Source organism: Hypomesus nipponensis, chromosome 10 (genome assembly GCF_054491055.1).
Source record: "Hypomesus nipponensis isolate SF chromosome 10, ASM5449105v1, whole genome shotgun sequence".
In the NCBI taxonomy this organism is placed as follows: domain Eukaryota; kingdom Metazoa; phylum Chordata; class Actinopteri; order Osmeriformes; family Osmeridae; genus Hypomesus; species Hypomesus nipponensis.
The window spans coordinates 7,988,221-8,013,362 of record NC_140370.1 but is presented as its reverse complement, the minus strand read 5'-3'; the positions used below and the strand labels follow the sequence as shown (position 1 = coordinate 8,013,362).

General features: G+C 41.4%; 5 protein-coding genes across 6 annotated transcripts; 3 read left to right on the top strand and 2 right to left on the bottom strand.

Annotated features, from left to right (window-relative positions):
* Positions 1–3,965: 3,965 nt before the first annotated feature.
* Positions 3,966–6,550, top strand: pnhd (pinhead). The gene is made up of 4 exons (XM_084707945.1): positions 3,966–4,212; positions 4,639–4,820; positions 5,791–5,849; positions 6,238–6,550. The coding sequence occupies exons 1-4, from the start codon at positions 4,029–4,031 to the stop codon at positions 6,386–6,388; spliced, it is 576 nt and encodes a 191-aa protein (XP_084564071.1). The 5' UTR covers positions 3,966–4,028; the 3' UTR covers positions 6,389–6,550.
* A 1,389-nt stretch (positions 6,551–7,939) lies between these two features.
* admp (anti-dorsalizing morphogenic protein) lies at positions 7,940–9,824 on the top strand. The gene is made up of 5 exons (XM_084707129.1): positions 7,940–8,255; positions 8,389–8,525; positions 8,640–8,762; positions 8,864–9,056; positions 9,213–9,824. The coding sequence occupies exons 1-5, from the start codon at positions 7,940–7,942 to the stop codon at positions 9,638–9,640; spliced, it is 1,197 nt and encodes a 398-aa protein (XP_084563255.1). The 3' UTR covers positions 9,641–9,824.
* Positions 9,825–10,289: 465 nt separating this feature from the next.
* LOC146271453 (excitatory amino acid transporter 1-like) lies at positions 10,290–14,031 on the bottom strand. Its single transcript, XM_084707128.1, has 11 exons — positions 13,921–14,031; positions 13,552–13,725; positions 13,251–13,385; positions 12,689–12,896; positions 12,436–12,478; positions 12,034–12,305; positions 11,703–11,936; positions 11,358–11,552; positions 11,053–11,187; positions 10,713–10,879; positions 10,290–10,571 (listed from the first exon to the last, which is right to left on the bottom strand). The coding sequence occupies exons 2-11, from the start codon at positions 13,721–13,723 to the stop codon at positions 10,510–10,512; spliced, it is 1,623 nt and encodes a 540-aa protein (XP_084563254.1). The 5' UTR covers positions 13,724–13,725; positions 13,921–14,031; the 3' UTR covers positions 10,290–10,509.
* Positions 14,032–14,931: 900 nt separating this feature from the next.
* On the top strand, positions 14,932–20,707 carry cib3 (calcium and integrin binding family member 3). Of its 2 annotated transcripts, none has more exons than XM_084707719.1 (6): positions 14,932–15,197; positions 16,600–16,634; positions 17,613–17,724; positions 18,100–18,247; positions 18,960–19,155; positions 19,370–20,707. In XM_084707719.1, exons 1-6 carry the CDS (start codon positions 15,147–15,149, stop codon positions 19,389–19,391), a joined length of 564 nt encoding a protein of 187 aa, XP_084563845.1. In that variant the 5' UTR covers positions 14,932–15,146; the 3' UTR covers positions 19,392–20,707. The 2 variants fall into 2 exon arrangements, with proteins under 2 accessions (XP_084563845.1, XP_084563844.1); XM_084707718.1 differs by lacking the exon at positions 14,932–15,197 and adding an exon at positions 15,614–15,746.
* Positions 20,123–25,049, bottom strand: LOC146271451 (ras-related protein Rab-8A-like). The gene is made up of 8 exons (XM_084707717.1): positions 24,852–25,049; positions 24,066–24,126; positions 23,819–23,879; positions 23,656–23,733; positions 23,459–23,548; positions 23,209–23,274; positions 23,072–23,122; positions 20,123–22,875 (listed from the first exon to the last, which is right to left on the bottom strand). Exons 1-8 carry the CDS (start codon positions 24,973–24,975, stop codon positions 22,786–22,788), a joined length of 621 nt encoding a protein of 206 aa, XP_084563843.1. The 5' UTR covers positions 24,976–25,049; the 3' UTR covers positions 20,123–22,785.
* Positions 25,050–25,142: the final 93 nt, after the last annotated feature.

The window sequence follows — 25,142 nt, the reverse complement described above, 5'->3', positions numbered from 1 at the left end:
GACCCAGTGACCCAGACCCAGTGACCAAGACCCAGACCCACACACGGTGACTCAGACCCACACCCACACCCAGTGACCCAGACCCAGACCCAGACCCAGACCCAGACCCAGACCCAGACCCAGTTACCCAGACCCAGACCCAGTGACCCACACACAGTAACTCAGACCCACACCCACACCCAGTGACCCAGACCCAGTGACCCAGACCCAGACCCAGTGACCCAGACCCAGACCCACACACAGTGACCCAGACCCAGACCCAGACCCAGACCCAGTGACCCAGACCCAGTGACCAAGACCCAGACCCACACACAGTGACCCAGACCCAGACCCAGACCCAGACCCAGTGACCCAGACCCAGTGACCAAGACCCAGACCCACACACGGTGACCCAGAACCAGACAAGGAGGCCAGACAGGCAGACACACCCAGTGGTTCTGTACTAGTAGGCTCTGGCTACGACCTCTGGCTGAACCAGACGGGACTCCTGAGTGGTCAAATGCTGAGCTCGTAGGCAGACTGCCATGCAGTGTAACTGAGGAGCAGCTCAGTGATAATCCTGCCAGTTCTGAACAGGGACTGAGTCATCACTGCATGTGCAGGACACACGTGTAGCCACACACACATTCATATCAGACCAACTTATGGCTTCTTACAACTGACCCAGATTTCAGCACAGCAGACTGGTGTCAAGCTGTCAAGGAGATAAGGTAAAAGAGCTGAGTGGTCAAATTTGATTAAGATGTCCCTGTGTGAATATGTGTTTAGTTTAGTCATATAAACAGGTAAGAGATTCTTCCATATGAAAAAGATACATGAAGACTGTATTCAGTTTACATGCGAAATACAGATCATATTCAGTCTGTTACTTGTAGTATCTTACTTCATGTTATGTTACTTATATAAATACAACCAATGAATCCTGACGACATAGTGAAGAGGAAGTCTTTGTTCTAGCATCTATCTGAGTGTCAAAGGACACTATGGACTACTTGTAGCTTGATGCTATTTCATCTTGACAGAGATAAACACAATTTTCACTCCTGCTTTTTTTCTGCTGAAAAGAATAGTAGTTCTCAAAAAATTTTGTTAGTTTAGTTGATCGTAATGTTACTATTTGTTACCATTTTAGCTATTTCAATTTTTTTCTTTCACTTAAAATGAAACAAGGGCTCAATCATGGAAGGATAGAGGTCTTCCAATAAAATTCACCTAGGAAACTGACACTTTCAAAGTCTATTTTTGAATGACAAAGATGTAACCTTTACATTTACCCATTTACAATTACCTTTACAATGAGTTTCAGGATTTGTTACTTACTGTATTTATTTTTTCCAATTAAATGTTTGTTAAAAAACAAAACAACAAACTTTTTTACTTGGAATTACCACAATTGTTTGCGTTCAACCTATTTGGGGATTTCTACTATTATAATATTGTCAACTCTTTGTCAGAGTTGAATATGAGTGAACTAGGATTAGTAACTGGGTTGGATTGTAAATGTTTGGTTAAACAACCAGCTCTAGTTTGATGAAGGGAGAGCAAAAACTGAAACTTGGGTATCAGCCTAATCAAGGTGTGAATGTGGAGGTGATTACCTAATCCCCCTCATCTGAGTTGATCCAGGATCAAGAAAATACATCAAAGACTGACTATTACGTAGATTAATGGGTTTAACACCACTATGACGAGATAATCCACACAAAGCCTTTTTGTACTGAAATCCAACTTTGTGGAGATATTTGGGTAGACATGGAAAGATCTTGGAAAGGCCTAGTGGATTGGATCTTGGTCTACCCCTATGCACGTTTCAAGAGAATAGTCTTGAGAGAGAATAAAATTAAGAGTGATTGAATTGTGAGGGAGTAAGAGAGAAACAGAGAAAGAAAAGAGAGAGAGAAAGGGACAGACCTGGGATTTTAGAGACTTACACTGCTTTGAGAAAAAACTGACCATTTGGTGGCACGTTGAATAAACACAAAGGTGCTGGTGCCCCACTGAGAGGGCTCCTCCCACATGCTGATCCTGTTTACGTGCTTAGGACAGGTTCTGTTTTATGTCCTGGTGCTAAACACCTTTCCTTAAGATAAAAGATGATGAATGCCTTTGAATGAGAGCCGCTGAATGGCTCAAGCCTACTTAAGCACTTCATTAAGGAGAGGTTGGGCCCGGTCAACACACACACTCCCAACCCAGGGCAGAAGCAGGCCAGTCGATGCGAAGCCCCACTACTTTGGAGACAGCCTTTGAAGTAGATCTCCACCTAAAGACACAGCCTGGAGTGGAAATTTGATTAGCTCCACTTGGGAGCCTTGTTCCCTGGGTGACATTTGGGGCCAAAGCAAGAGCTTGTATAAATATCAGAGAGGGTGTTGGAGCCAGAAGGCACACTCTGGCAGCTGTTCTCCCACTGTAAGGACTACAGCCATGGATACACTGCAGCCTTGCCTGCTCATGCTTCTGTTTGCTCTTCATCAAGGGTGTAAGTACTGTTGGTTTTTCTCCCATTTCACCTCAATGATGTGTAAGGTCACGGATGTCTATGGACGGGCTAACTTTTCTCGAGTCTTGGGATGGTGCTCATTACTTTATTGTCAGAGTTGACGACGTTAGTTCGAGTGAAAGAGGGTGCTTAGAAAAGTGCTGCGAAATGTGCTGTGTGACTAATACCAATGAGTTTGCTTCCGAGGTTCCATATTAGACATCAGATAAATTGCTTATGTTGGCAATGTTTTTGTAAGCATCTTGGGTCTTTGCACTCCAATTCCATATTTGTCAACTTTAGGGTTTTATTCAATCATAGTTCAGTGAAAGTTTAACATGTAGAACATTATATCAAATTGTGTGCAATATTCCTACGTTTCATTTTGAATATTTAATGTTTTATGTCCCTGTGATTATATTGAACAACTGGAGAGGAAGTCTTGAAGATCTGTCTGTGTTACCGTCAAGCTGAACATCCACTGATGTATGTCTATCTGTGCTCTCTTCCTCCAGTGTCTGCAGTGCTGAGCAAGCCTGCAGAGCAGCAAAACCTGTTCACACAGAGGGCATGTTGCAAAAGACAGAGTCACTTTGTTTACATTGGACAAGGTAAACAATCATTTACTTTTGAGAACTATTATCTGAAGTAGAATTTAGACTCATTTTAAATGTATTTATTTAGAGTAATAAGCATTCTACCAGGAAGCCCTTTACCATCTAGTTTGCAAGTATGGAACACCCATTATTCATGGGATGTTGTAACCCTTTAAATATTTAATTTAATATCTATGTTTTCTCCTCCTCAGATATATCTGGAAGACCTGTTAATGTTGATGTGGGAATGTGCAGGTCACATTGTGGGGGTACACCAAGAACCTCGCATGAGTCTGGACATCAGGGATATTCCAAACACACCTCAATGCTGGAGTACCTCAGAAGTAAAAAGGTAGGCGATGGGATACACAATTTCGCAGAAGACCACAAGGGGGCGATCCAGTGTCATTGAACGAAATGCTAGCTCGTTGCTGTGTATGGACAGGTTGGACACGTGTCCAAACTTCTACTGTTTGTTTCTTCTTTCTATCAATATATGTTTAAAGCAGCTATACAATTTCGTTACAAATTTTCATATCAGTTTAAGAATCTGAAATAGGCCTAGATATTCAGAATATCTTAATAATTGGTGTGCCCCTCTTTTTTTATTTCATGACAACGTGCATGGATTCAACAAGTTTGTGCTGAACCTGATGGTCCATTTTATTCAAGCATAATTGTACACGGTTGCAAAGAGCTTATTTTGTGAAGTCACAGAATATATTACCCATCTATATTTCTCTAGGCCAATATGCTTGTTATGGGAACATTATTTTCACATAAGGACGCACAAACACATTTCAGTTTAGAAATATGTGCGGGGATGTCATCTGAGCATTGCTATTTTTCTACACAAGGTTAAGGTGCGCGAACCTGCGACTCGAGAAAGTCCGGAAAGTTTGGGCCACGTCCCGTCGTGTGGAAGAAACCACATTTGTGAGCCGACCGGAATGAGAGTGGAACGTGTGCTGTTGTTTGAAGGTCTGCGGGAAGTGGATGTCATCGAAGAATGCCAATGTGAAACCAAACTGTCCCAATGTGTCCGGGTACCTGTCCTCAAGACGTACTTTTACGAAACCCCGTACGAGACCGTTATTGACGTAGGAGGATGCTCCAGATCCAAGGGGTTTTCAGGTAGGCTATACGCTCCACTTTGGTCTACAGTCTCAACTAACAACAGAAATACTATTTTGACCTAATGTAGCTTACCTATCCCTGGTGATTTATAAGTCAACCAACACCTTACTCAGATGACTTACTGTAGCATATGACAGACTCACTTACCAGTTTGTTTTTAACTGTAAGCTACAAGCACTGAGATGACAAAAACAGACAAAAGACTAATTTCTGCAGTGTATGTGCTTAAATCGATTAGTCAATTCCTTAATATTTCAGCTGGTGTGACTATTAAGCATCAATGCCCATTTTCAACAGTTCACCAAGTCTTAACCCAAAAGTCTGCAAAAAGTAAATTGATTAAATAAGTTCCTGATTCTGAAATAATAATGTTCTGTGGCCCAAATAAATGTCCCATATATTCAAACCACATATCTTTTTCAGAGGGATTCTCCTGTACTCCCACAAAGTTTGACTCTGCCCTTGTGGAGACCCCCAACAAAGTGAACCTCATCCAGACTGTGGAGGCATGTGAGCTCAAGGAAAACTGCTACAGAGTTCCATATTTGGAATACTACTATGAGATCATCGCCAGTGCAGATGGAGTCAAACAGGAGAGGCTGAAGGTGGGCTAAAGATTCTGTTTCACTTGTTTATTCTTACCATGAATGATTGTATCACTTTCAAAAGGCAGTCTCAGTAGTTCGGATTAATTGCTTGACCTCTTTGATTTAATTAGATTTCACACCGTCTATCCCTGTGATCAAGGAACAAGGGAGTTCATGATTCGAACATGGGTGTCAGACACCGTAACGAGGCAACTCTAATTGTGAATTCATTTCCTTCCCAGACATTCTAATCCAATTTAGTTGGTTGGCATGGTTCATGCTGTATTATGTAGCCATCCGTGAAAAGCTATAGGATGTGCCCCATAGTCTTCTATTAATTTGAAACACTCATGCCAATACACAGGTCAATATGTTAGGATGTCTCTCTAAGTCTAAAACCCTTGTTTCAAAAAGGAAAATCTAGTTTTTATTTGAATTTGTGATACTAAGTTAGCTTTGTTATGTGTGGCAATGTAACAAAAGGTAACACACTTGCAAAATTAAGTATAAGTGAAATTAAATGCCATTCAATTAAAAAACATTTTATATCCCCTAGGTACGCTTCCTGGGAGCAAGCATAGTAAAATTGCACAGGACATGAAATACAAACAGTGGCAACGTGGCAGAATGCTTGTAAACTTTTAGTTTCTTAAACAGGTTTCACTCACAGTGGAAAAACATTCACGTGGATAATAACATTAAACTCAAATCAATGTTGAGAAAGTTTAGAGGATATATTGTACTTACTTTGCTACTTAGAATAAGAAGGGATTCAGTTTGAATTGAGACTGTCTGTCACCCCTCTCACAAAAGGTGCGAGGTGAGCAAACACAAATGGTCACTGCAGGTGTCAAATCAAAGCACTTACCATGCTAAGTAGAAAATCCTACCCCATTTAGCCCCCCCCCACACACACACACAACCAGACCAATGTTTGCGGCATGTGGTGAGCTGATTGCCTTGTCTCTGTGTTGCTAATTTTCCACAGGAAATAGATGTGGGCAGATGTTTGGGAAGCTGCACCACAGGAAACCGTTGCCTTCTCAGGTAAGCATGAGCACAGCTGTTGGCACAGCACCCTCCCTCCTCCTCACTCTCACCCCAACTGCTTGTTAGTTCTAACACCTAGGAACATAAACCTATAAAAGTTGAAGTGTTTGCATTTAAACATTACTTGTACTATGCCTAGTTGACACTCTTATAGGCATATTCCGCTTTTTACATTTATATTTAATAGAGCATTGTAGTATTTTAGATTTTGTTTCTCTGTTTTTAAGACATGCCATAGCAACCTTCAAATTGCCATTGTGTTGAAATGTGTCAAAACGGTAACTGTATACAGATCAGTGCAGATATAGCATTCACAGTAACCCTTGTCAGTCCACTTCTGAGGTACTATGGTCACATTCTAAACATCTGTCTGTCTTCACCAAAGGAATCCCTCAGATCCAGACCAGTGCCAGCTATGGGCTGACAGGACAGCCAACTCCTGTGTTCCTCAAGGAAACGAGAGTCACATTTTCCGTGACCAACATGGAGAAATCCGCACCGTTCTCTCCATTACCTCTTGTTTTTGCCAGCCCTGAGCATTGCACCCTCCACTGGACTGCAGAGAGACCATGCCTCCACTTCAAGTCTTTGACACTTTGGAAATCTTCTTTGTTCATAAGTGGTAGCTGTCTGCTAACAATAGCAGCTTTGCTGGAACAACCCCAAAGTTCATTGCAACAATTTACCCAAGATATTATTGTTATATATGTAATATATGTATATAGTAATTTTGTAAATAAAATTTATTTGAATAACTGTTGTACTGTATTGTGCACTGACACATCAGGTCTTATCACAAATGTGTCTGCTACCATGAAGGGGCAAAATAAGTTACAATCGTACTGAATACCTTTTGATACATTGTAGTCTATAAGCTGTTTAAGATTAAAGACAATGGTTTTCTTGGTAAGGGATAAAAGAAAACCTGGGAAAAATACAGACATGACTTTACCTTCAACCAAGAACATTTATATTAAAATAACGATTGTGGATGTGGCCAAGGGTATATTTTATACTACCTGCTGTTTTAGATGGCTCACACGTGCACTGTTCGTTAATTGTCCCTCGCCTTCATGTCTACTTGTGAAACAACAATTTGGCTTTTAGTGTGGGCTATACGTGTGATACAGAATCTTTGATGATAATTTATAACTTAGGAGTAAAGTGTTCCATCGTAAAATGAAACGTTTCTGATGTTGGATGTTGGCATGTTTAACAAACACTTTCAAGAATGCCGCCTACCATCCATGTGGCGATGACTTTCTTTGGACAGTTTTAATTCTTACCAACTGTGTCGGTAGGCCTGCCTAAAAGCTGCGCGTAATGATACTCATCGCATAATGAGACATGAAATAGAATACTGAACCATGACAAATTATATGCACTATAACTTATAGTCTGCCCAAAAATTGTTAAGTTCAAATGTAGATTGACAAAAACCGTGGTCATAAATGTAAAAAACGAAATCTATGAACTAACCGGGCCAGATTTGCATGGAAACGGCGTGGAGCAAAGACTCCAAAATAGAATACCTCCTCTCTGTGTTTATCAAGATAATTGGTATTCCTGTAAGACATTAACCCCATTATTCTAAATTAATGGATCCATTCTGAGGACGTTAACCTCCTATGGTGAGGACACTTCCTCAAAGTGAACCATTTAGATTTAATTCCGATTTTTCAAGGAATATTTTGTTTTCTGCCATTGTAAATGTAATTCAGAAACTAATTTCATATCCCATCGTTATCTGTGTATTTATAGAATCGTTTTAGAGGATAGGCCCTATAACTGCTTTATTTGATTCTTAGCCTATTCGTCAGACGTTGGGGGTATACGGGCTGGAGAAAATACACAATCAGGTTCACACCTTGTTAACACAACCATTAGCCTTCCTTTACATTCACTGATGGTTGATTTACATTTGCGACTAAATAGCATCTTTATTGCTGTTGACCGAGGGTTTGCGAACCTGTGGACAATACAGCAGCATTTGATATAAAACCTAGAGCCTCCAAAGCTCTGCAGTCACTCCAACTGAGACCTTCCGTTTGGATGTGTGGACACTCGTGCACAAGGAACCAGAAACCATGATTCTTAATTCTGAGATGATGGCTGCTTTTGTGGCGTTTGTTTCCACTATTATGGGCTTTGCTGTTGCAAGGCCTTCACTGGAATATTTTGACAATCCTTTTGCTGTTGAAAACGAATCCAAAGAGGTCCGGTCTGCGGCCATTAAACGGCTCCTTGAGGTGTTCGGCATGGAGGATCCACCTCTTCCTCGAGGTCACAAACAACCCCCTCAGTACATGCTTGACTTGTATAACACCGTTGCAGATGTGGACGGCGTCACTAAAGATCCCTACCTTCTTGAGGGGAATACAGTTCGCAGTTTTTCCGACAAATGTAAGGCTAATTAAATCTTATTTGCGGCATTTCATCAAGCCACTGACACCTGTTTCATTTTAATATTTGATAACAGTTATGGATCCGCATGTCTCCTTTTCTTTTGCATTAATATTTATAATTTTATTTTCAGTGCACAGCGAACAAGTCGAATTCCTGTTTAATTTGTCCACGGTTGCCAGAAGTGAGAAAGTTCTTACTGCTGAACTCCATCTATTCAAGTTGCGACCACAGGCTTCATCGCATTTTAACAGATATCATTTCTGCCAGGTAATGTGACGTGTGTGAGGCAAGCTGTTTTCTGAGTGAACTCAGTGTCGAGCCTAAAATCAGTAACTGAGAAAAGAAAGCAGATCCAATGTTTAATTAATTCTAATCCAACAGGTCAGTGTTTATCAGGTCCTTGATACTACCAAAAGGAACATGACTCAGGGAAAAAAGTTGCTGTCCTCTCGACTAATCCCTGTACACTCCACTGGCTGGGAGGTCTTCACTATTACACAAGCAGTAAGTCATTATTACATTCAATGTTTTATCCTGTAATCTCAAATGTCCCTGCATATTAGCACTGAATACATTCTTAACCAACATAAACCCCATCTATAAAGGTACGCTCTTGGACTACGGACGAAGGTAGCAACTTGGGGCTGATGGTGACAGTGAAAACTCTGGGAGGAACCCAGATGGACACAAAGGTTGTTCGCTTTGCTTTAGGTCGCAATCATCACCAGAGCAAGCAGCCTATGCTGGTCCTCTTCACTGACGACGGCCGCCGTTCAGCCTCAGTCGAGCACATAAAAAGTATGACACCAAGACGGATCCCCTCTGCTATTTGTGTTGTATTGCTATTGAATCACATGTTAAAGATCCAATATGTTAGAAATCCGATATAGAAATGATAATTTTTGTTAGTGTTTATTACGAGCTGTTTCCTAAAATCTTTTGTTCACCCACCAGATCTCAATGATAGCCCCGCGCCCCCCAGCCTGCCACATCTGCCCATGCCAGCAGCTGCCCGCCGTAGCGCCCGCGCCTCGGACTACGGGGGCGAGGACGAAGGCGAGAAAACCTACTGCCAGCGCCAGCCGCTCTACGTGGACTTTGAGGAGATCGGCTGGTCCGGTTGGATCGTGTCTCCGCGGGGTTACAACGCCTACCACTGCAAAGGCTCCTGCCCCTTCCCGCTGGGCCAGAACATGAGGCCTACTAACCACGCCACCGTCCAGTCCATCATCAATGCCCTCAAGTTGACCAAGGGTATTGAGACGCCGTGCTGCGTCCCCGACAAGCTCTTCTCCATCAACTTGCTCTACTTCGACGACGAGGAGAACGTGGTGCTGAAGCAGTATGACGACATGGTGGCAGGGAGCTGCGGCTGTCACTGAGGCAGCCTCTCTGTGGCTGTCACTGAGGCAGCGTCTCTGCGGCTGTCACTGAGGCAGCGTCTCTGCGGCTGTCACTGAGGCAGCGTCTCTGCGGCTGTCACTGAGGCAGCGTCTCTGCGGCTGTCACTGAGGCAGCGTCTCTGCGGCTGTCACTGAGGCAGCGTCTCTGCGGCTGTCACTGAGGCAGCGTCTCTGCGGCTGTCACTGAGGCAGCGTCTCTGCGGCTGTCACTGAGGCAGCGTCTCTGCGGCTGTCACTGAGGCAGCCTCTCTGTGGCTGTCACTGAGGCAGCCTCTCTGCGGGTGTTTGGGCGGGTGGGGGGTCTACAGATCCCTGCCAAAGGAGCTGGACTGCTCAAGGAAACATCTGGAGTGTTCAATGCAAAGTCTAATGTTGAAAGTAATCATTTGGAATTCTGAAGATTGTTGTGGTGAGTGTTGGGTATTCAATTTGTAGTCCAGCAAGGCTACAGTTGATCTTAGACAGTCAACTCCTTTGGCATTGTAATATATGTATATAGGTATAAATTATAATATATGGCAGGGCATGACTTCGTACCCTGTGACAGATGTAAATGTGAATATTATATGTTTTCAGGTTGTAAACTATAAAGTTAAATAAATTGTCAAAGAATTATCCCTGACTGAAGTTGTTTATGCACACATTTATTCATTTATAATAATACTTTCCCATTTAGATCACATTGGATCAGCAGTTAAGAAAACTACATTGTTCCAAGTGGTGTAGTCTGTGATACACAGGTATACCATATATCCTAGACCTAGATAGATTTTCTGTTTGCCTGCTATAAAATGAGGTAGGGTCTGCACAGGACGGATGGAGATGTTGGTAAATTGAAAGGATCCCCACTACTTCCTACTCACCACTGACTGTACATATCTGTTGTATGGTGTTTGAGCAGTAGATGGCTCTAGGCATAAGATGAGAGAGACAGAGAGCCACAGAGAAAAATAGATCAAATGTGTGAAAATAGATGTCATACAGACATGCAGATGTCACACAGAGCTCTGTCTCTTCCCAGTGTGAGTGTTTAGGTAAATGTGTGCGTCACCGTGAGTCTGTTTGGGGTGGAGGGGGTTTCCTGTGTCTGATCCCCCCTCTACGACTGGGTCCCCCTCTGTGGACGTTGTGTTCTGCAGCTCGTGTCTGGAGATGTGCGCTACAATGCCCACTCCCAGAGAGTCCCCCAGCACGTTGGTTGTGGTCCGCAAACGATCCCTGAGTAAACAAAGATGATGGGTTCAGGTTCTTGAGCAGGACAAAAGCACACAGATGAACCACCCACCACCCAAGCCACCCCCATCCTCTTCTAATTCTGTTCATTCCCTCATTGATTCACACACCCTCAACCCCCCCCCCCTCCTCTATACTAAGGTTAAAAGTAAACTTACAGGAACCAATCTACAGCTACGATGAGTGTGATGTCTTCAGTCGGCAGTCCAGCAGATGTCAACACGATCACCATGGTTACCAGCCCAGCCTGGGGGATACCTGCTGCCCCGATGCTGGCAGCGGTTGCCGTGATACTGTTGTGAGGAATTGTATTCATTGTGTTTGTAGAAGTTGTCTTTGGTGGACACTCCTGTATAGGTGTATTGTAGGTGTATTTCGCCACTCTTGTGGCTTCACAAAAAAGTCTGGAACTATCTTAAAGCAAATATTTTGGAATAACTGACGCTCCCTTATCGTTACTAACCTAATGGTGATGATCTGGCCCAAGTTCAGGTCTATGTGGTTAACCTGGGCTATGAAGATGGCCGCCACAGCCTCATAGAGGGCCGTGCCATCCATGTTGATAGTGGCACCTACGGGCAGCATGAAGCGTGTCACCCTCTTGTCCATGCCATTGTTCTCCTCCAAGCAGCGGAAGGTGATGGGGAGGGTGGCAGAGCTGAGAGAGATAGAGAGAGAGAGACCATGACCATGATGAAAAAGGCGCTTGTGGGGAAGAGGCAACTGGCATGAATGGAAAAAGATGGTTCCACACGTATACCACAACCAGTCAAATGCACAGTGTGCCACTGCAAGGACTAGCATGTACCTGGATGAGGTCCCCAGGGCAGTGAGGAGAGCCTGGAGAAGACCTCCAATAAACACGTAGGGGTTCCTGTGTGTGGCGAGGAAGTAGAGCAAAGGCAGCACCAACAGGCTGTGGACCAGAAGACCTGAGATGACACACAGAGTGTACATGGCCAGCTGCCCACCTATCTGACCAATGTCCCCCATTTCCATGATCTTCCCGGCGATCAAGAAGAGGATTCCCACTGGAGCGTACCTAAAAAAGATGAAAGAAATCATTGTTAAGGAGTCAGGAGGATCCTTTTGGAGGACTTGTGAAGGATATCATTTGTAAGCGCTTCATGTTAGCTTACCAGATGATAATGCCAACCAGACGGAGGATAACTTCATTTAGGCAGTTGAAGAAGTCTCTCAAGGGCTGACCTTGTGTTTTCATACTGCCTAGGACCAGACCGAAGCTGATGGAGAAGACCACCAGACCCAAAGCATTGACCCCATTTGAAGAGCCATCCTTGGGTATCATGTCATCCATAAGGTCGCCACTCGTGCCAGACCTCAGTGTTCCATCTCCCTGAAGAACATTTGCAACACTCGCTGTCGTCTTCTTGATATAGACCGTTTTATACTAAATGCAGAAAGGGAAACTGGTGTTACATATCATCAGATGTTAATGTTGGTTGACAAAGGTGGTCTTAAAACATGTACTGACTGAGGTAGGACAGACCGATAAGGTAATTTTGAGAGTAGGAACCTACTTGTTTGAAACAGGCTTCCACCAAGTTTGAAGGGAACATATTCCTAGAGGACCAAAAGGTTGTTCTTAGTTGACTGTTAAGACATGGACGTCTTAACTTATGAGTAATGGTCAGCTGGTTGTAAGGTTTTAAAATAACATTTATATGTAACAATTGACCGTGTTGGCCAATCACAAGGGTTTAAATGATGGTTAAAGTCTTTCAAAATTGTCACTTAACACACGTCTGGGAAAATATGTTCCATTCTACTCACCTGACCAAATCCAGGAATGCATCTAGAGTCTGCACCACCTCAATGCGGCCACTAGAAGGGGATGGTGTGTCCTTGGTGCCTTTTCCAGGCTGTATGAGGACAACAACAACAATACCAGTGAACACAGCAATGATCGTGGTCACCATGTAGTAAAGCAAAGCCTGCACTCCCATTCTGCCAGTAGCCTTACTGTCTAGTGAAGAAATGCCTGAAAGAAAAGTACAAAAGACGTTACAAGTAAAGTATCCTAAAACTCACTGGTTAGGATCCCTGATAACCAGTTGATACTGCAAACTTTATATGAATGCATATTTAATGTAGAACAAGCCAGGCAAACGGCAAAAACTGCAAATATAGTAACTGTATGGTTTTATACTGTTTAACAATAATTAATTGCAAGGGTTTGTGAATTGCAGTTTCATTATTTAAATGTATTTAGTTTTTATCAAACTTTTTTGTGTATTTTGTCATTTTGTTATTCAAATTTAGCAATACAGTTCACAGGGCAAGACAATGGTGAGAAAGGCCAACCCTTCTGACCATTTAAGAAGCACATTCATACCTGTGACCAGACTGGACACTAGGAGGGGCATCACAAGCATCTGCAGCATTCTCATGAGCATCTCCCCGGGAAAAGAGAAATGTCGAATTTGTGTGGAAGTCAAACTGGAGCGCAGAGCAAAACCCAGCACAACGCCTGGAAAACAAACACATTCAACTTGTAAACTTGATAATTGCGCATACCGGTCAAATAATTGCCCCTGTTTATCCCTCGGTAGATCCCCATAAAACTACACAGATATCTGGGAAAAACTTGGAGCTAACCCTAAACAACCTGGCTAAACACATTGACTTGCACTTGCCTACAACCACTGCAGTCACAGTGATCCCTACGAAAGCATTGTTCTTGAGGAAGGTCTTTACATGAACGGGGAGGCTTCTGCCCCGAGGTCCAGGGGATCCTTGTGTCTGCCCAGTGATCTGGGGCTCCTGGAACCCCCTCTTCACAGAACTGCCATTAGAACTGGGAGGCATGTCTGTCATGGTATATCCAGAGGACAAAGAGCTTATTAGTTATGTATTAGTAATGCATATTTAGATATGTTAGATATGTTCAGCAACAGCTTCAGCATGCCAAATTGTTGTCAAAAAACACACTGGCAAAGAAGAAAATCTATGAGTGTTTTACAATGACAATATCAAAGGAGAGAATAAGGAGTAGATTTGCATACCTCTTGGTGCTTGGGAAAAGTTCCTTTTGTTTTTCTGTTGTTACTCACTTTACTGTCTAAATGAATGACTCTTATGGTGTTGACAATCTCTGTGATGTTTTAGGCACTCTCTCGTAGGTGCAGTTTGGGCGTAGTCCTTATCAAATGCAGTACAGTTGAGTTTATCTAAATTACAAAGTGACTACTCATGTGTCAATTATCAATAGCATATTTTAAACAGTGTCTGGCAGTTAGTAGAATGGCCTTATCACTTCCCTACATGTGTCATACTGTATAGCTAGATAATATATGCCACTCAAAAAAATTCTCAGTTTTACAGCTCTTAGTGTTTTTGTGGTGATGCCAATGTAAACAAAACACCACAGCAACAACTGTATTCAGACAATATTATGTTACAGATATTAACCATTAACCCAATACAACATAAGCTAAATAGGTAAGAAAGGAATTATGGGATTAATATTGCCCATGAGAGAGAAGAATTGAGTATGAACCTGTGACCTCTTTAACAGATGGTGTCTATATAAGAGTGCCAAGAACAGGTCATGAACCTGTGTTTTGAAGTCAACCTGATCTCAAAGTTCTGAGGTACAGTGAGAAATGGATGAATGCCCAGTCTCACATTAGACGTGAGGAGTTCACCCATGTTAAAGCACCAATCTTGGTGCTTTAAACTGTGGAAAGTAAATTGATATAAATGCATTTCATGCACATTAGGTTATGGAATTAAAGACAATTCTAATGAAAATGTGTATTTGTATTCATTAAAAGCTAGTATCAACACTGAAAGGCTAATAGAAATCATGTTTTTGATAAACCTTCTTTCCATTTACAGTGGAGTACTGTGTTTTTGTCTCCTGAAAACCCCATCTCTACAGCGGTGGTAACCTGAACTGGGAGTGAGGCGTTGCCCATAGAGTAGCTCTCAGGGGTTGATAGAACTGGGCACGATGCTGGCCGACAGCCCTTAGCCATTGTCAAAGGGGCTTCTATTCAGATCAGGGAAAACGATGAAATGCTGCTATTATAATGGGGAACCAAAGGGCCCTGTGGTAGCCGACACCTGATCCCCTCTATTGCCTTGCGCCTCTTTTGTTCCAGTATTTCATATCTGACATATCCCCAGCAGCAGGCCCTCAGAGTTCATTTCATACTTGAATTGCAATGGACCTTCGTCCCGGGGATTGTGCAAGTGTGTGTGTGTGTGTGTGTGTGTGCGCTCAGCAATGGGGAACAAGCAGACCATCTTTACAGCACAGCAGCTTGACGCCTATCAGGTTGGTGTGTGTTTGTCCCTTCTTTTCACGCTCACTTTTGTGGTAGCTTGTTGTCTTCAAAGGAGTAAAATGTGCCGACTTGCTGATTGAGTCAAATGACTTTGCTAACTTTCATGTGGGCAGTAAAATGGGCAAGGGGGGTTAGGTGCATACGTGACAGAGGTCTTGACACACTTGTCACACTTCTTTTGTACCTTTGTTTGAGGAGGAAATAGACAGTAGACATAGCAGAGGAAAAGTGTGTTGTCAAATATTACAAGTTAGTGTCAGTATTGAAACCAAGCATACTAAAGCTGGCCTGGTAACATTTGTTATCATTCGTTGAGGTTTTATTTTCTCTGCTTGTAAAATATTCCCTCCGGCCAGCGCTCCTCTTCTTAAGTTTTCAGATTAATATCTCATGAACAGTTTATTATGAAGATACATGGACATATATATTGGTTTCAATAGTCAAATAACTTTGAAGTGATTGTGTGTTTTTCAAACCTGGAAATAATGTTGTTATTTTTTACAAGAAACCATAAAAATTTCACAATTTCACATAATATGGTGAGTCAGCTATGATATTTTGTTTGGCCACAATGGCTTTGCTCAGTGCAGAGACATTTGTTATAAGTCACACTGATTTTTGAGTTATCACATTATATTGGTAATCAAATAGTGGAAATTATACAAATTTATGAAAAGTAAAAATACACTAGTCTTGTCTTTGACCCATGACATTCAGTATTAAAACCTGTAGTTAACCATTACACAATCAGACACTTTTCAAATATATTTATAGTGCATCAACCAACTGTGGACAACTATACACTGTTTGTGCAGTATTTGTAATACTTTCCTTATAGTCTTAACGTAACTGGGAACATTTTTGTACTTTTTTTATGTTTGAAGTAAACAATAATAGCCCCTAAGTAGCATAAGTTAATTTGGGACAACTTCTTCTGCAACTTGTTTAAATGTATCAATAATAACTTTTTACTGAACTTTTTACTGAAAAATTTTGCAATAAGTTTTGAAAACCAAAAGGCTAACCTATAGGCTATTTTTAGACAAGGCTTTAGACTATTCGTCAATATTTAATTTGTACATATTTTACAAAAAAACAAATCCTACCCGAAAAGTTTGACAATTTGAAGAAAATTATTCACATAATATAAAGGATGTTTAGCTTGATTTGTGTCTGAAAATCTGACCTATGATTTGTATCCAGACTCCTCTACTTAATTCAGTTATCTAGAAACTATATAATGCTGTATATGCATATTGATGTGAATATGGAATACAGTATTTTGAATACAAAATTACAACATATTCCTAATTTGTTATACATACTTGTCATCTTTAAAAAGCTTTCATTTGTATGATTTTAATCAGTGGCTTGAATGAATGTTTCTTTTAGGACTGCACATTCTTCACCAGGAAGGAGATTCTAAGGTCAGAATATACGCGTCTCAAACTGTACTTTAAATACTTTAAAAAATGTTTTCATAACCCCACGATGCATAATATGAGAAATATATTAAGTAGGTCCTACATAGATTGGAAGAAACTCACTGGGCAAGCCCCAAAAAGTGCAATGTGCATGTGAATACCCTGAAAATGAACTACTTACTAACCCTTCTCAAAAGAGGTGGTTGTATAATAAGATTTTTTTATAAAATTAATCAACACAAATTGATAATATGACACATTTTCGTCCTACTATGACAAAACTTGTGATGACTATGATATACTATGACAAAACATCTAAACAGTCAATATTCAACACCATTCAAAACAAATTATTGTTCTAAATTCTTTTGGTTGCCTAAATAAACAATGGTTAAATGAATAAAATAAAAAATAACTCATACTGAGTCACATTATATTGTTTAATTGTTTCAATTACAATTAAACTGAATCTAGTTATCTTTAACTCGAACTACTAAACTTAACTACTGAACTACTAAACTTAACTAATGTCCATTTAAGTCTTTGGAATGCACAAACGACTGACAATGTCTTTATAGTGCATACCATCATTGATTCCAGGTATAAGTAGCTATTACTCAACCAAATTGAGTGTGTTAGTTGTGTCTCTTTAGGTAAGTTGTAAATACGACACTCAATCACTTGTTAGTCAAAGCTCATGTGCCAGTATTTTGTCATCCCATGTCACTGAATCTGCAACTACTGTGAAAGTCATTCATTCATAAGTCATGCATTAACGTGTAGTAACAGGACACCAAATAGACTGTGTGAAACGAAACATTGCAAAACATATAGAATAAAAATAAATGTTTTATTTGACCTGATCAGATACTTGACTCTTTCCTTTTCCAGATCCCTCTGAAATATACTGTACTTATACATACAAAGAAACCTGACCCAGCATCATATTTAAACAATTTCAACTTTCCGACCCTCCTCCAGGCTGTTCTATCGCTATCGGGATTTGGCACCACAACTTGTTCCTCTTGACTACACCAATAACCCAGATGTGAAGCTACCCTATGAGCTGATTGGCAGTATGCCAGAACTGAAGGTAGCTCTACCCTAGCACACACACACACACACACACACACGCACACACACACACACACACTGCAGACCCGCTTCCCCTGTGTCGTCTATCCATAATTAATGCTCAACTAATTGACAGTCTTTGAACGGCTACGAGTTATCTGACTCTTTTAAACTTGGAGAAAGCCCATGTGTCCCTTAGGGGCACACTTGGTACCAAACAGGTCAATTATGTGCCTCTTTACACACAATGAAAACAACGTAAACAAAATGTAAACATCCAGTTCAGTTGCTGGGGTCCATCATGAAAGGGTTGAAGAAAGAATAACTTTTTGAGGAGAGTTTGCTGTCATAAATAAGAAGAAATAATTTATGATGGTGATTTCCTGTTCCTCAGGACAACCCTTTCCGTCAGAGAATCGCTGAGGTTTTCTCTGAAGATGGAGAGGGAAACATGACACTAGATGACTTCCTAGACATGTTCTCTGTGCTGAGCGAGATGGCTCCACGAGATCTGAAGGCCTACTATGCATTCAGAATCTATGGTAAGCACCTAAAACACATCTTGTTGCAACCCAGACTGATTGAAAAGCATAACAGCATACAGATTTGACATCAGCAGGAAATCAAATGCCAAGCTCCCATATCCTAAATTAACTCCCATCTAGCACAAACTTAGGGACAAATATTAGCTTTTGTACACCTTGTCACACCTCTTTCTCAATCTCTAACTGTAGAGAGAGAGAGACAAAGAACGAGGGAGACTACTTGAGGAGTTTCCATTGCCACCAACATCAGTAGCCTATGCTCCTATAGCATGAAAGGAGACCACAGAACTTTAACTACGATGGGAGCATGGATCAGAGTTGTGAATAATTGATAAGGCCATTATGGAGGGAGCCAGACTGTGAAAACCCAGGTTGGTCCTGGGAGGGGGGTGGGGTTAGGACTCCTAATTAGGTGAGACTGACAGATGAAGATGTTCCCCATCACTTAGCCATGGTCATGGGTCAAATTGAGTTTCATCCATTATTAAAAGCCTGTTCAACACAAAAGAGAGGACAGTTTCAGTAAGAAATACATGCAATTGTGCCCTAACACACCTAATCATCAGAAGGTCATTAAATTGCTGTAATGAGTGACTGTATTTCTATGGAGATCAATTCTTAATTGAGCGTGCCATTGCAACCATCTCCATAACATGCCCATTGGTCTAACTGTAAATAAATAACTCAGTTGTTCTTTTTCTCTCCTGAGACTTCAACAATGACGACTTCATCTGCAAATCAGACCTGGAGAAGACGCTGAACAAACTGACGCGTAACGAGCTGACGGAGGACGAGGTGAGGATGGTCTGCGACAAGGTCATCAACGAGACTGACCTGGACAACGATGGGCGTCTGTCCCTTGAGGATTTCCAGCACATGATCGTTCGAGCTCCAGACTTTCTCAGGTATGCTTTTAAAAGAAAAAGTGTACGTGTGACACGCATGAGGGATTTCACAGAGGAAGGTCAATGAGAGTGTGATTCATCCCACTGTGTAAATCTTGCTTTGATGTGCATGGTCGGTGTGTGTTTGTAGTAGGCAATGAACTTAGCAGGCTTGTTCATTTTGAGTTCCTAAAACAGTATGTTAACAGTGTACATTTCCCTTTCCTATCTGCAGTACCTTCCATATAAGGATATGAAAAACTGCTGCGACAATGCTAGAACAGCTCACTTCCAGTGTGACTAATGATGCTGAGAGGAATTTTCAATGACTTCAGACGATTTTCCAATCCATCTGCATCCGCAGAGAACCTGTTTCTACCACAAGATCAGGTTATGGACATGTCACATTTTCCTTTACAATGGGGTTATTTACCATAGCTAGTAATATGTTGACATTCTTACGTGTGATATTTTTCATAGTTTTGATAGATCCATTTTCACATTTCTATGTTGAGCTGATACAGACTTAGCACCTGATCTATTACATGGACAGAGTTCTGGCTTCACTGAAGGAGAAGGATCATTCTCTGTAACTATCAACAGTGTGTGCACATTCTGGTCTGTGGGGCTCAGTTACACTATCTTATAAGAATCTGACAGTGTTCTCAAGGAATGGAAAAGAACGTGTAGTGAAAGCAGTCAGCCACGCTCAGGTCAACTGATGAGTTTGGCCATAGACATTCAGTCATTTAGCAGACACTCTTATCGAGAGCGGCACAGTAAGTACAAGGATATTCTCCCAGAGGCAAGGAGGGTGAAGTACCTTGCCCAAGGACACAACTTCATTTGGCACAGTCGGGAATCAGACCGGTAACCTTCTGATTAATAGCCTGACTCCCTAACCGCTCATCCATCTGACCCCAGATCATTATCAGACATTATTAGACAGCTCATTATCAATCACGCTGAAGGTAGGACAGGCACAGGATTCAGATTGTTAAAATAATCTTGTTTTATTAAATCAAAAGTACAGACATCTACAAACTGTAGATCATTTTTCCATATGATTTTTAGAAAGTACAGTACATCTCTTTTAAACTGATATTTACAACAGATTGTTTTCCTTGAAGATGTTATTCAAATTTTTTTCTCCCTGTGTACCTCACACAAAAGACAACATCATTAATTTGTCGTAATAAAAAAAAGTTAATAATTTGCATTGACTGAAAAGAAAAATAATAATGAAAAAAAAAAATCTTGAAAGCAAAACAAAGAAATTATGGGGAATGATTAAGTTTCAAACGTTTTTGTTTGAAATGTTTCAAAAAACTCCCATCCATGTCTGTTCCTTATACTTAAAGCTGTCATTCTTGTGCCTAGCTCCACAGCAGTCTGCAGTAACACAGAGACTTGGCTAACCGTTGAAAACACCAAATTCCACAAATGCCGGGTGGGATATCATGTTCTTAACTCAATGCAAAGAAGCCAAATAGGGACACTCATCCTACTAACACACCATTGATATGATACGAGACGATGATACAAATGGCATGTTGTCCTACACACACACACACACACAAAACAATTCCAAATAACAATACAATCACATAACAAAACACAGAGGTCCAGATTTCACAATGCATAGCTCAAAATGGAAGAGATTGAGTATTGGTCATTAAGACAAATGGTCATGGCGCAGTACTCATGAGGTTCTGACAGCTATTGAATGGTGCAGGCTAGCACAGAGGATCCCCTCTGTTGTGCGTGTTGTAAAATAAAATAAATTCATTTTCAAACACAAATGGGAGAAAAAAAAAGTCTAAGTGACAGAATAAAGGAGAGTATGTCGGGCCAGCTGCTGTACTCATACAAAATGCAAGTTCAGTTCAAATGTCTACTACACCATACATATCCACTCTCTTCTGCTTGCATCTCTGGGGGAATCAAGGAAAAACACAAACTACTTTTTCAGTGTAGGTTTGAGTACACAAGAAACATTTGCTTGGGATCGGAACAAAGTTCTTCAGCAGTCAGGTGCGCCACCTAGCTGTCATACAAGGGACTGACCACAAAATGACTGACCATGATCACACTAAAGTATTGAGTGGCTTCATCATAAGCCTAGAAATGGTCACATCAAGAATATACTACAATTTGGCAGGGCAGTAGCACGGAGAGGAAACACAAAAGCCTCAAACACATAAATAAGTACTTTTGAACGTCTACCACAGTAACTTGGAAGACATCTCCACTTGCTGGTTCCATGAGGGTGGAGCAAGGTAGAAGGAAGGTCGTTGGAAAAGAGATGTGGGGTTGAAAATAACTTTATCCACGTTATGTTAAATATAGGTTGATTTACGATTATCCAATGTATTGTAAATGTTATAGCATACTCAAGTGTAATTTGTTCATATTGCAATCTATCACTTGGCACAGACTACACACAAAACACAGGTAACTGGTAAAGTGCAAGGGATTGCATGAGTAGAAGGGGAGCTTGTTCACACTACAACTTAGGCGCTGACAGCATACACTTCTTATAGCTGCAACCAGAAACGTCATATAGCCAGGCCTTGAATCAGAGCAGATGAACATTATATATATGTCATGGATGAGTCTGAAACCATGTCAAACACAACGTGTCATCTTTCTTTCCCAGCTGAATACTCTGGGTCACTTCTTGAACTATAGAATATCCAAAGCAAAACACCACATATTGGAGCTGAAAAAATCCCCCAGCTTGAAGGTTACAGGTCTGACCTTAAAAGAGGACTAGTCTCCAATGCCATTACAGGGGGGACTAGTCCACAGACCACACAATACTTGAAGAGAGCATACAGTAGAGTAGGCACAATGTCCAGGATAGACAATGTCCCTACTGAAATGTCTACGCATTCAATCTCAATGATTGTCTATGGACATGATGTAAGCAAAACAGAATGGCAAATGCATAAACCAATAAAATCAAAAAGTATTACTGCATAATCAAATTGTTTTGATGGATTGTTGTTTTGCTGTGTACTCTGGGCTATCTCCATACGTTTTACAACTCTGATTCAGCGCCAACTAAAAGCTAATCGGTCTCTAGTTTATTGCGGTGTTTTCAAGAACAAGACGAATAGTAACTGATTTGTATCACACTGTATTCTCAATATTAATCATAAGAGGTTATTCGTGATTACACCTTCAATATTGGGCTCCACCTTTGGCAGCTGTGCAACCAGATTCAGTGAGTAAAAAAGAAAAGTACATGTTGCTTAATGGAGACTAGAGATGGAAGGAAGAGCCTACCTTCTGGGTGATACTGAATAACTGTACTGGACAACTGTACTGGACCAAAACCATGGTGAAAGTCTTTTGTAAGCGGGGAAAAAATGTGCTTCACAAAAAAAAAAAAAAATGTTGATCTATGTCGATCGTTCCCCTGTCCTGGAGTTTGTTGCTTGACGGAATTGGGAGGACTGGGAGGATAGGCGGGGAGGCAGGGAGGAAAAAAGGGGGCAAAAGGATGGGTAGAAGCACACGGCAAGCACAGTCCAGATGACCATCCCTAGAGGGTGATCCTTGGTGAAGAGATGAGAGGGGGGGGAAGATGGTTCACAGACAGCCTCCTGGGGGACATTATAGGTAACTGCAGCTAAGGCCTTGGGCTCACAGTAGGGCACAGCGGAAGAAGCTGGTCTTCTTCTGGGGCTCTGAGATCTTCACTCCATGACTGCTGCCCTGTGGACTGTTGCCCTCCTGGGACACCGAAACAGACATAGGGCCACGAGTCACTAACAACATTAGAGCTAGTCTGGCCATACACACAGTCCAGACACTCACACAAGAAACTCCACTGGTTGAAGAACTTTTGATTCTTTCATCTGTTTGGCACTAGGACAGGCAGCTTCAAAGGTTTAATTAATACACTCAAATATGATGAAGCGTAGCTTACCAATTTTGTGTCCATTTTTGATTTGATGTCTCGGGCGAGTGTCAGGAAAGACTACAAACAAACAAAGGAAGCTAAGTTAGCCATGTGTCATTATTTCGTAGCACCTTGAAGCTCAGTGTTGCATTTGCCTTACTCACATTTTCCACATTGATATTGGCCTTTGCACTAGTCTCCATAAATTTGATGCCAAACTCTAGTGCCAGCTGAGGAAGAGAAAACAGAACGTTTAAATTCACCAAAGCCATTTCTGCTGTGTCGTTGACATAAATGAAGGGAAGAAAAAAGTGTGTGTGTGTGTATGTGTGTATACATACATACATACATACATACATACATACATACATACATACATACATACATACATACATACATATATATAGGCCTCACCTTCTCTCCTCTATCTTTGGACACTTGCCGCTTGTCATTGATGTCACATTTGTTCCCAAGGACCATCTTCTCCACATCTGCTGATGCATGCTAGAAGATAAATAGTAGAGAGCCTACATGTTAGCTACAGGCTCTTGGTTGGTTGACAGTCTCATGACACACTGCTCTGCCTTTGCTGCCCACACTAGGAAACTTACCTCCTCTATGTTCCTTATCCAGTTCTTGATGTTGTCAAAGGACTTCTCATTTGTGATGTCATAGACTAGCATAATACCCTGTAATGAAAAATCACTGTAGTAATTAAGAAGGTTTAACATTTCCAATTGGATTCCAGTGTACAAGACGACTACATTTACCTACCATTGCTCCTCTGTAGTATGCCGTTGTGATTGTTCGGAAACGTTCCTGGCCAGCTGTGTCCCTGCAAGACACATGAAAAGTGAACAGGAGGTTCACAGGAGGTTCACTTTTCACAGCTGATAGTTGCTGACGTTCAGGACGTGCACACTCAGATTGCTCACTTTACACAACTTCTATATGAGGACAGAATGATTGTTGGGCCAAACAGTACAGCTTTGTGTAGACAACAGTCAGAGGATAGATTTACCATATCTGCAACTTTATCTTCTTCCCGTCTAGTTCTATCGTCCTAATCTTGAAGTCAATGCCTGTCGTACAAAGAAAGTGAATTTGCATGTGAGTTTACCAAAATGATAGTCAAGTCAGGTCATTTCACTGGGTACTTACCTGGATCATCTTATTGAAGATAACAACAAGCAAGCTAAATAGCAATGCTAGCACGCTAGACTGCCAAGTCAGGAAGAGAACTAGCGTTAGCTCGTTACAGTAGCACGGCCAGTATTAATGTTAAGTCCTTCTTAGCCTACACCACACATTTATTATTTGACTGTTTCTAGCCAATTGGAGTTAGTCTAGCTAAGAGCAATCGAAATAGATAGTTAGCTAACTACGGAGCCAGTTAGCTTGTTAACACATCAGTAATACAGGAAATAGCCTTCTCATGTTTGACAGAAACTACCTGGCCATTTTAGCTAGCTAGTCACAAGCTAGAGTAATGTGCGGCACTGGCCAGCTAGCATATATGTTTTTATGATCAAGAATGTAATAGTTTGAATTGTGTCGGTAAATCCGTCTGGTCATGCATTTGATATGCTTGCAGGCTAGCTACTATCTACTGATGTAGATATACAAATTGCTGTTATTGTTGGCTATAATGTTACATATGGTCAACTCATATAGCATAATTATCGCCGGCTAAGTAAAATGTTAGGCTAACCTAGCTGACGTTAGCTGCTAACACTAGCTTAGCCTCAACAGACCTTCAACGTTGTGAAAACACATGGATGGCTAGAAAACCACAATAAAGTCATACCTATCGTCGAGATGAATGTTGAGTTGAATGCATCTTCTGAGAATCTGAACAGAACACAGGTTTTTCCGACCCCGGAATCCCCAATTAAGAGTAATTTAAACAAATAATCGTATGTCTTCGCCATACTTGATATTGCGGAAATCCCGCCCGGCAAAGCGCTGTACCGCGGTGCTACCAATAGTGACGTTGCCTGCCTGTCACCCTGAGGTCATGGCATCAGCAGCAAACAGTGGGATGTCATATCGTTTCTTCCTCTAAATAAATGTCTTCATTGTATTGCCGTATTAACAT